This window comes from Podarcis cretensis, assembly GCF_951804945.1.
Source record: "Podarcis cretensis genome assembly, chromosome: 5".
Lineage (NCBI taxonomy): Eukaryota > Metazoa > Chordata > Lepidosauria > Squamata > Lacertidae > Podarcis > Podarcis cretensis.
In genome coordinates, this window is record NC_137174.1 from 38,459,332 (window position 1) to 38,469,283 (window position 9,952).

A 9,952-nucleotide genomic window follows, 5' to 3' on the forward strand; every position below is an offset into this window, starting at 1 on the left:
AACCTGACACCCCAAGAGGTCTAAAGTTCATTTGGATGACAGGAAAAAATGACTTTACAATCTTGCAAAATAACACCCTTGAATTAGTTATTAAAGGCTATACTTTGAAGTATTAAAACATGTTTAATACTAGGTTATATGCTTGAAATATATATCATTAAGACTATCAAATTCATTTTGATACAGCAATGGATCAATGTCACATACATTTTTTAAACAAGAAGTTTCATCCAATTTATTGCTCAACAGCTATATTTTAAACAATGGATGGCCCACAAAAAGAATCACATGATATCCTTTATATTCTTAAGCCTTTAGCAAGTTATGAATAATGAATAGTAAATCCCTTGTTTTCTGTCATCAGCTTTATCTTGCTATTGACAGTAGCTACAGCAGAAAGAGCTAAATAAAACCACTGACACAAGGATCTCAGTTCTTGCCAGATTTTCCATTTTCTTGTATTGAATAAAACATTACCCTGGTCTTAGTACAGAATCAGGTCGCTACTCAGACTGCAACCTAAAATAGAAACAGCTAGCTAGGTCAAACAAAACATAGTTTCTGAAAACTCAACATTACTATATAAAACCAAATGAATTAGCAATAGTATACTTTCCCCAACTCTTTTCTACTTTAAGCATTTCGGAACAGACTTATTATTTCAGTCTTGAAAATAAATATCTCTTTATTCTAGCTACTATTAGCATTCAGCTTCACTGGAGATCCACAAGTTCTAACATCATGAAAGAGGATCTTTGCATCCTGGATTTCAAGTTTCCCAAAAATGACACTGCTGTTAATTTTGAGCAGCACGTCTAGCTTAGCATCCTGTTCTCACAGTGGCCATCCTGCTGGCTACAGGATGTCCCCTCTTTTAAAGTCAAATGTGATCGTGTTGGACTTCCTTGGCAATTGTCCACTTACATATATGTCAAAGTTACTCATTATTACAGCACTTTCTTCTTTTGGATGCTTCCTTGATTTCATTCTCCATCTCACTATCATCTTCACATTTTGATCAGTGGCAAGATAGTAAGCCCACTTTTGGGGCCAAGTATAATCAACCACAGCAGCTGCCTGGAGGATTCTGCCCCTTTGGGGATTTCTAGCTTGGGGACTCTATGCCCGGTGTACAGTGATGCCACCTCCATGATGTCCTTCCTGTAGAGTTTATATCCAGAAATAACCATGTCCCACTGGTTTCTCTCCGTTCCACCAGGTTTCCATAATGCCCACTATATCAATACTGTCCTCTAAGACCAAACACTCCAGTTTGCCCATCTTGGCTCAGAGGTGTCTAGTAGCACTAGCACATAAACACACAAATATAGCCGCTCTCCCTCCAAGTATCTTTTGGCATGTGTGTTTTATGCTACAACATTTAGTAAGTCAGAAATGTCAGCCATGTGCCCCCTGCCCTCTTAATGCTTAGTTCTACACCTCCCCTATTTAAATCAATTTTCTTTCTTCATCTGGTGGGGAAGGGAACACTTCTTCTGAACCAGACCTTGTTTTGTTCCTGTCAGCTTTCCCCCCACAATCAGTTTAAAAGCCGCTCTGCCACCTTTTGATTTTAAATGCCAACCGTCAGGTTCCGTGCCAGTAAAAGTAGAATGTATTCAAGTATGTGAGGGAAGAGCCTGTTTTTCAATATAGGTGTGGCTCCATTTGCTCTGTGCCAGACAGCTGGCTGTTACTTTGTGTCTTAAGTTCAATTGATAGGGATTTTGAAAAGTAAAATTTCAAGGGCCCCTAGATTACACCACTTTCCAGCTGTAGTGCACATAACAACTAATTTCAATATTTGTGACCCTGTAAGTGAGGCTCTGTGGACAAAACATCAAGAAGATAGATACTCATACCTCCCTTTTCTTAATTTCTGTATTCATCTACTGCAAAGTTTATCTTAAAAGCAATCTGGGGATTTAAAGCAGTGTGAGCAACTAAATTTTACATGGATGGTGCAGGAAGAAGAGATTCATTTAACTAGTCCTGCCAGGGGAAGCCCACACAAGGACATCTGCTAGCACAATACGGCTTCCCCCCATCTCCTCCCCCTGGTATGGAGGAACTCCTGGAACAGCACATTAGGCGGGAAGGAAAGGGCAAATTATACCATCAAGCAAACAGAATTGCTTGCTCTGATGGAGTGTTCTGCTTAGCACAACGTTGAATTCTTCCCTGAGCCTTTTCAGAAGACACATAACCATAATTGTACAATATTAACCATTCTATTGCACACAGAATGTACAGCAAAAGAATGCTCAATCTTTTTTATACAGAATGAGTGGCATCCTACATTTCTTCTAGCATAAGGAATTTTAGCTGAGCAGTGGAACTTTCCTGCCCTCGTCTCTGCCCCATGGACCCCAGAAATGTGCTCCAAATGGTTGAGGAAATCTCCAGAACAGATTTAGAGGGTGCACAGGGAAAGAGGGGAGAAGTTCTGTTGTATAGTTAAAAGTCCTTCTACTAGAAGAACTATTTTGCTGGATACGTCATTTGCTTTTGAAAATTAATGTTCTAAACTCTCAATGTTTTCTATTTTCTGTGAGATTACAGTACTGACCTATTTGCCTGACTTCTGCAGTTTTACACACCAAACGTCGTTTTAATTAGATACAGAACTGGTCAGTAAAGGGGAAGAACTAGAAGCATCTTAGGAAACCAAGGTAGGGTTATTACTGGACAAATTTCACAAGATATGTATGAAAATATTCTTGATTAGATTGAACTATAGTAATGAATGTTTGCCTTTAGTGGAATTACAAAAGGTCTTACGTAAACAAAAGGTAGGTGTGTATAGGATTGCACTGTTAAGTACTTAATCTTGACACTATTTAAAGACTCTACAATGTTTCCTTATCATATTGCACCACTAGACTAGAATTTTATGCCTTGTCACTGCTACTTACATAACTTCACTAATCAGCCACTCTTCATCTGTGTGCACCAACCATCATGTTCACTCATCTTGTGAGTGGAAAGAGGAAGTAGAAAGTGCCTTTTTTGCTCTTAAATAATTCTGCCACTGGGAAGCAGACCTTCCTCTTTGTGAATGTGTAGACAAATAATTCAAATACTACTGGTTGAAATACCTTATTTGTTTTGGTGATTGTGTAAATGGCTTAGGGCATTTGTTTTCTCCTTTCGTGGGTGGCAATTAATTCTAGCAACTGCAGAACTGCTACTCCCAATAATTAAATTTTATGTTTCCACATATAGAAACTACTTCTAGTAACTGCAGTTGTGCCTAAAAATCCCTTTCTTTATTGAGCACACAGATTGTTGTTTAAATTAGCATACAGAGAACAAAAAAATGCCTCCAAATTAATTTTTAAAACGAGAACTACTTTTTCTGGAAAAAGAAAATTAAAATCAACATAAGAGCATATAAGATAAAGTTAAAGTATTTATGCCTTGTACTTTAAAAGATTTATTAAGATATATATTTATAACAAAAAAAATTATCTCCAATTTCATTTACTATCCTACAATAATATGAGAAGAATTAACATGTCCTTATGACATCAATTGCCCCTGCAGCAAACAGCACACCACCACTGAATTTTAATGTGAGTGATCATTGCCCCCTTTTCCCCCACTGTATAATAATTTTCAAATACACAACTTCTGCCAACACTTACAGATGAATGTCTATTTAGAAGCAATTCTCCTAAAAGTCCACCAAGCTTACTCCCAGGGAAGTGCTTTAAAATTTAAGCTAATCAATACTTATTCTCTATTGAATGACAAATCTTGTTTTCTTTTAATGAAAAAACACTGTCACTCCCATTTTGGAGAGAAAAATGCTATTGTGCCTCTATACGTGCAGGTATCCATGGTACATTACAAACATGATGGAAGGGCTGCTGAATGTCTGCACTTCCACTAGGAAACAGACACAGGCAAACATCTGAACCAGGGCAAAAGTCACCAGGGGGAGAGAAGTAACCTAAGGCAGGTTTCCCCAAGCTGGTGTCCTCCAGAAGTTTAGAGGTCTACAATTTGAGCATGGCCAACAGTGAGGAGTGATACAGGTTGTAGTATAACACTTTGTATGGGGCAGGGGGGAGAACCAGCCTGGGGATCTTCTCCTCAGTTTTTCTCTATGTCACAGGAGACTATTTTCACATTAGAGAAGTCAATAAAAGATGAAGAAGGGCTGCAGAAGAGACAGATGTTAGAATTTGCTGGCAAAGCATAACTCCTGAACTTTGGTTCAGTCATCATCCACTGTATTCAATGGGGCATTCTACATCTGTGTATAGAACTGTGACCTAAGTAGCCTTGGACAAGCCATTCTCTCTCAGCAGCAGTGATCCATCTGAACTATGGAGATACAGCTTTTGTCCACAGGCAGCTTTCCAGGTCATGTGACCAGCATGATTAAACCGCTGCTGGTGCAGAGAGAAACATGACGAATGCCAGAGCGCATGGAAACGCCTTTTACCTTCCCGCCACAGCAGTACCTATTTATCTACTTGCACTGGTATGCTTTCGAACTGCTAGGTTGGCAGAAGCTGGGACAGAACAATGGGAGCTAACCCCATTGCAGATTCAAATCGCTGACCTTCTGATCGGCAAGCCCAAGCGGCTCAAAGGTTTAGACCACAGTGCCACCCGCATCCCTTATAAGGTTACATATATCAGGTAAATTAAGGTAGTTTGCTGCATGTAATGTAAGTTGCCTTACTAACTCCCAACATTCATTTAAAAAAGGCATTCCTACCACAAAGAGAGGCAAGGCAACAACTTTCCAAAAGAGAGTGATTCCCCTGTATTCACTAAGAAAGACTCATTTCTAAATATGATAAATGAAGATCAACTACATTGCAGTGCTTTTCCCCCCAGGGGGTACTCAAGGGTACACAGTACCAGCACCTCTTTTGTTGTTGTTAAGAAGTATGGCACTTACTGTAACAACTTCATGGTAAGTACCAGCACCTATTTTTCTAGAAAAAAAGCACTGGTACATTGGCATTTGCCTCTCCAAAATTTGATTTAGCATTCTCTTTGTTTAGTTAAGTCAATGCTAATTAAAACTTCAGGAGTTTTGCACGACGGCTAACATGAACTAAAAGCAAGCAAATTCTATTTTGCTATACTATATACTATTTAGCCTAAATAGTATGAACTTAAAAGTCTTCTTTAAAAACCAGTGAAACCATTTCCATCAAGCTCGTACAATAAAGAATTATCCTTATGCTGTATCTCTCATTTTGTGGATACAAACCAACAGCAATATCCCAAGCAACTAGTATTGTACACTATACAACTTCTGCCAATAGCTCATGACAGTGTTTCCTCTTGATTTGTTAATACACTTCAAACAATGTGACCAAAAAATCCACTTATCTATTAAGTTGGCATCTGTCTTGTCTCCAGAGCCAATAGAATGTGTATCCAGGGGTGCAGTCAAACGACTGGAGAATCACAGTGCCTGTTATGGCTGCAGAAACCAGTAACTCATAACTGCTGACTTCTGCACTGCTTTTGCTGTGTTAGCAGCACCTAAGTGACCTCTCTGGGGCGAAAGCCTGGGCAGTGTGTCTGGAGGTCCTGGGCTGCCCAGATAATCAGACCCCCCTCTTGGCCTCACTGATGTGGTCGAAAGGAAAACAGAGCAATACATTTGGCATCAGCTTGGATGCCGGAGTTGCTGGAAGGATGCATACAAGACGCCATCTAACTGTCTTAGGGACTCCACTCTGGATTTGTGTAGGGTTGGCTCCTTGGCCTTTTCATCTTTCAAAGACGTCCCACAAGGCAGTGGGTACAGATTTTTCCTCAGGGTTTACTCCCAAAGCCTTTCTTATGGATGAGTATAGCTGCAAGGCAATGGAGGTTTTGATCAGGTTTTCCTTTTCCTTAATGGCCTACCTCACCAGGTTGATGAGCCATCTGCCCCTCACCTCCCACTACAGCATGTGCAGAAACCACCTTCTTGACTGTTGGATCCACTATTTGTCTTATCCACTCAAACCACTAACACCTGTCTTGATGTGCAGGGGAAGTCCTTAACACACTGAGGGTTTGAGACCCATTGGCTACCCTCAGCTGTTTTAGCCAGCCAGCTGAAGCCATTTCCTGAGGTGTGGCCACTGCTGCATGCTGACAGCTTCTAAGAGCCACAGGTGAGAGCTGACTGAGTGCAGGATGGGAACCAAAGGTGGACAAACCACCCCAGACAGCATGATGTGTCCCCCACCAGAGGTACTACCCCTCGTCCAACAGCCCATATCAACACCCAGTATCAATCCCTTATATCCAGTAACTACAATACAGGCAACACATGATTTGTGTGGGAGTTGCATTCTGGGTCATCACATGCGACGGCGGAGCATGCATATGCCTGCTTCGCTCCTGTCCCCTTTCCAGCCACTTCCAGGTTGCTGCAGTGCCCTATCATGGTCGTGCATCAGTTGGACACACATAAATTCATTGTTGCCTATATTATTGGAATGCAATTAAATGAGACTGTGGTTCCTCAGTTGACTAATGTAACCATTTTGCCTTACTCAAGTCAATAGGGCTGTTCTCAAAGATATGGGAATTTACCTTCTGTTACTAAGTGAAAAAAGCACAGGCTAAGTCTGGGTTATTTCCATTATCATGCCACCTACCACAACAGAAAAGCAATATACTTTATATAGAATTACTAACAGGACCCGTCTCTTACATGTTATTACTGTAGATAAAAGGTAAGCCAACAAAAACTGTGGAACTACAGTGATCACTGTAGCAGTACACAATATGGAATGAAAAGATAGTACAGCAACCCATAGTCATATAGCTGGATCTCAACTCTACAAGAATCCTTTGAAAAGTTGTCCCAACCCTCCACATACTAGGCTTCTAACTTAATCTTTATTCTCTGCTTCTCCCCTGCAACCACAAAGCCAGAACAGTAGCACTCCTGTCCTTCTGGGCCACAGAATTCAAACTCTTTTGGAATGAAGGCCTGGGGACTCTGAAGTAGTCAGTGCTGAAGGATAGTGACAAAGACATAGAAAAGGTTATTCAGACATGCAATGGTAGTTAGTATGAGCACAAAGTTGCTCCATGTGGTGGAAACATCCATGATCACAACTCATTGTTTTATATGCAAGATCTGTAAGCTACTAAAATAGGGGTTGTGGGTGTTGACATAGATGTTTTTAACAGCACTGTAGGGGCTACTAATTTTACGATTACTGCAAGGTGAACTTAGCGACAGTTTGTACTGGAAGACATTTGACAGCAAACGGTGCGTGTGTGTGTTACGTGGGCCCAAGGCCTCATTAACCCTCAGAATGCTCATGGTGGGGGCAGAGCAGCAACTCTCCAATCCCCCCCCCCCAAAAAAATGACACAAACAGCCCTGCGTTTCTTTTTGAGCCCTCGTTGCCACATCCGCTCAGGCCTTGGGCAAGCAGCCCCCCTCAAATTCCCCCCGTGACTTTCTGCACGCATATAGGCCGTGGCGGCCCAGGATGGTGCGGTGCCTCCACGCGTGCTTTCCCTTCGACCCGGTTCCTGCTCCAAAATCACCCCCTCAAGGCGCACCTGGAAACGGGCCCGCCTGACCTCCCGCAGCTCCGCTTCTTTCCCGTACCTGTCCATGGTCTGCGGTATCAGCAAGCCCGTCTGCTCCGACATCCTCTCCGGGTGCGGGGAGCCCGGGGGCTCGGCTACGACAGGCGCCAGGAGCCGGTCGGGGGAAGCAAGGCCCAGAGCCTGCCGCCAAGGAGGAGGAGCAGGAAGCGGCAGGAGGCTCACCTTCCGAGCGGCGACAGGCCCCTTTGACTAGACGGCGACCTAGGCCGGTAAAGGGGGGGGGGGGGCAAGGAGAGCGAGAGGCACAACAGATCCGCAGCTTCGGAGCGGGCGAGGGGGCGGGGAGGAGCGAGGGCAACTGCGCACGCGCGGGGCCCTCTTACCTCACAGAGGAACCGCCGCTGCGCCTGGTTCCCTTCTCGCCCACTCCGAGCTGAGATACCGCAGAGCGCGCCCAAGGCACCATGGGAGATGTAGTTCCCGCTCTTCGCCGGCCCTGAGGGGGGGATTTAAATTCCCCTTTCCCTCCCCCTCCCAACCCCCTCGCCCCTGCCGCCTTCTTCTCCTTCTTCTAACGGCGCGTTCGCTCGCGACAGTTGCTCGTTGCCCTGCTCCTCCTCGCCCGCCGCTGCCGCCGCTGCGTGAGAGCGCGGGCCGGCCGGGGCTGGGGTTTTGCCTTCGGCTGGGGGAGCGGCGAGATGGCTACGCTCGCTGAGGGAAAGGTCAGCACACACCTCGACGCTGTCAATTCTTGCTCCTTGCTCCCCACCCTCCCTTCCTTCCTTGGGGAGGAGGAAACAGAGAGAGATGGGCGAGTGTTTCCACAACTCTCATTTCCCCCGCTCCCTGTGCGGAGACGGTCGTGGGGTGAGGTGGGGTGGGGAGAGGTATTTTTCGGTTACATCATCACATTGAAGCTCCTTCGGCCCCCTTTGCCTTGCCTTCCCCACTGGTACAGGTGCGCCTCCTTTGTCCCAGGGCATGCAGCGGGGGGGGGGGGGCAACTCTCTCCCACCCACCCCTCGTCACAGACGTCCTTTTGGGGCAAAGGGGTGGCTGGGCTGTAACTCCTTGACTGACGGTGCTCGCTTAAAGAACTTCATGTACAGTATACTTGTTTGTTACCTTGACCTAAGCCTTTCCTCCAGGAGGCTTTTCCTTCCTGATCCCTGCCCCACACTTTCATTCTCCCAACTCCCCTATGAGGTAGGTTAGGCTGAGAGGGGGGTGACTGACCCATGGTCACCAAGTGAGTTTCCCAGCTGAGGGGTTTCAGCCCAACTCGTCACTGTACTAGCCAGAACCACTATAGAGAATGGCTACTTTTCTTGCCAAAAGATGACACAATTGCCGCCGCCACCACCCTGCCACAAAAAAGGTCACCTGCCTCAACAATAGGAAATATGCAAATACGCTTTGAGTATGTGTTGCGAGTTGGTTAATAATATGCTTTTCATGAGTTTTGTGGCTTCTCCCAATCTTTTTTTATTGGGGAGGCTGTGACTGTAATGGAAACCAACATTTTATTATGGCTGTGTTTCTCAACCTCAATTTCTGAGTCAACAGAAGTACCATTCAGGAGACTTTTCTCCTGGGAAGAGGGTGCTGGAGCTTGGAGGCATTTTTGTAAAAGATGATTGTTTGTGTACCAGTATTCATGTTGAGTAAAGGGGACAAACACCCAGGCTGTAAATTTATGTGAAAATGTTACAAATTTGAAGTAGGGTGTAACTAAGTAACCTAAACAATTGGGGCCTACTTTCTATAATGTTCTGTAAAGTAGCCAAAGGAATGCTACCACTTTTTGACCTATTATCTTTTTCAATATTTTGATTAAATGTGCAGACTAGCATATAGACAGTGATAACCAAGTACATAGATATGATATAGAAATAAGTAGTAACATGCTTCTCTTAGGGGGATTTAGTGAAAAGGGAGTACATGCATCACTGTGGCCAGTCAGGTTAGTTAAGGCTGCAACCGCTGAACCAGCTGAAGCTGGTGAAAACATTCCTGGCACCTAATGTCACTTGGAGACTTTGTAACTAGCTCTTCAAGAAGAGTGTGACCCCATCCAGATTAAAATCTAAACATTCTAATTACTAGATTTTCCAAATCATGATATTTAAGAAAAACCTGGATTATTTTTTTACTTTGTTAGCCCTCATCCATTCCAGTCCTGTAATCAGACGGGAACCTGCTGAGGTGTTTCCACGCTGGAATTAGAAGGTGAAAAAGTGGTAGAGCTATCCACATATTGATAACATTGCTGCTCACACAACTGGATCACAACACCATAATTTCAGACTCAGCAAAACACTTCTGTGCAAAAATTGTCTTTTTGCTTCAAAATTGGTGCACTCTACAAATGTGAAAACTTAAAATTAGTCAGTTCCTAATAGCTCCTGTTGCT

At 43.9% G+C, this 9,952-nt stretch overlaps 2 protein-coding genes across 4 annotated transcripts in view; one reads left to right on the top strand and one right to left on the bottom strand.

The window, feature by feature from the left end:
* MARCHF5 (membrane associated ring-CH-type finger 5) overlaps positions 1 to 8,053 on the bottom strand; it is a 34,004-nt gene extending 25,951 nt beyond the window's left edge. For 2 of the 3 annotated variants that reach the window (XR_013839596.1, XM_079978619.1), the window contains exon 1: positions 7,923 to 8,053. Coding sequence is in view for 2 of the 3 variants with exons in the window: in XM_079978619.1 (XP_079834745.1) it covers positions 7,923 to 8,005 (83 nt within the window). In the remaining variant the exon portion in view is untranslated. Of the gene's footprint in view, positions 1 to 7,597; positions 7,895 to 7,922 lie in introns of those variants that run through there. The other variant, XM_079978620.1, reaches the window with a different exon arrangement.
* Positions 8,054 to 8,119: 66 nt separating this feature from the next.
* Positions 8,120 to 9,952, top strand: part of CPEB3 (cytoplasmic polyadenylation element binding protein 3) — a 79,496-nt gene continuing 77,663 nt past the window's right edge. The window contains exon 1 of the mRNA XM_079978615.1: positions 8,120 to 8,261. The gene's annotated coding sequence lies outside the window, so the exon portion shown is untranslated. The remainder of the gene's footprint in view (positions 8,262 to 9,952) is intronic.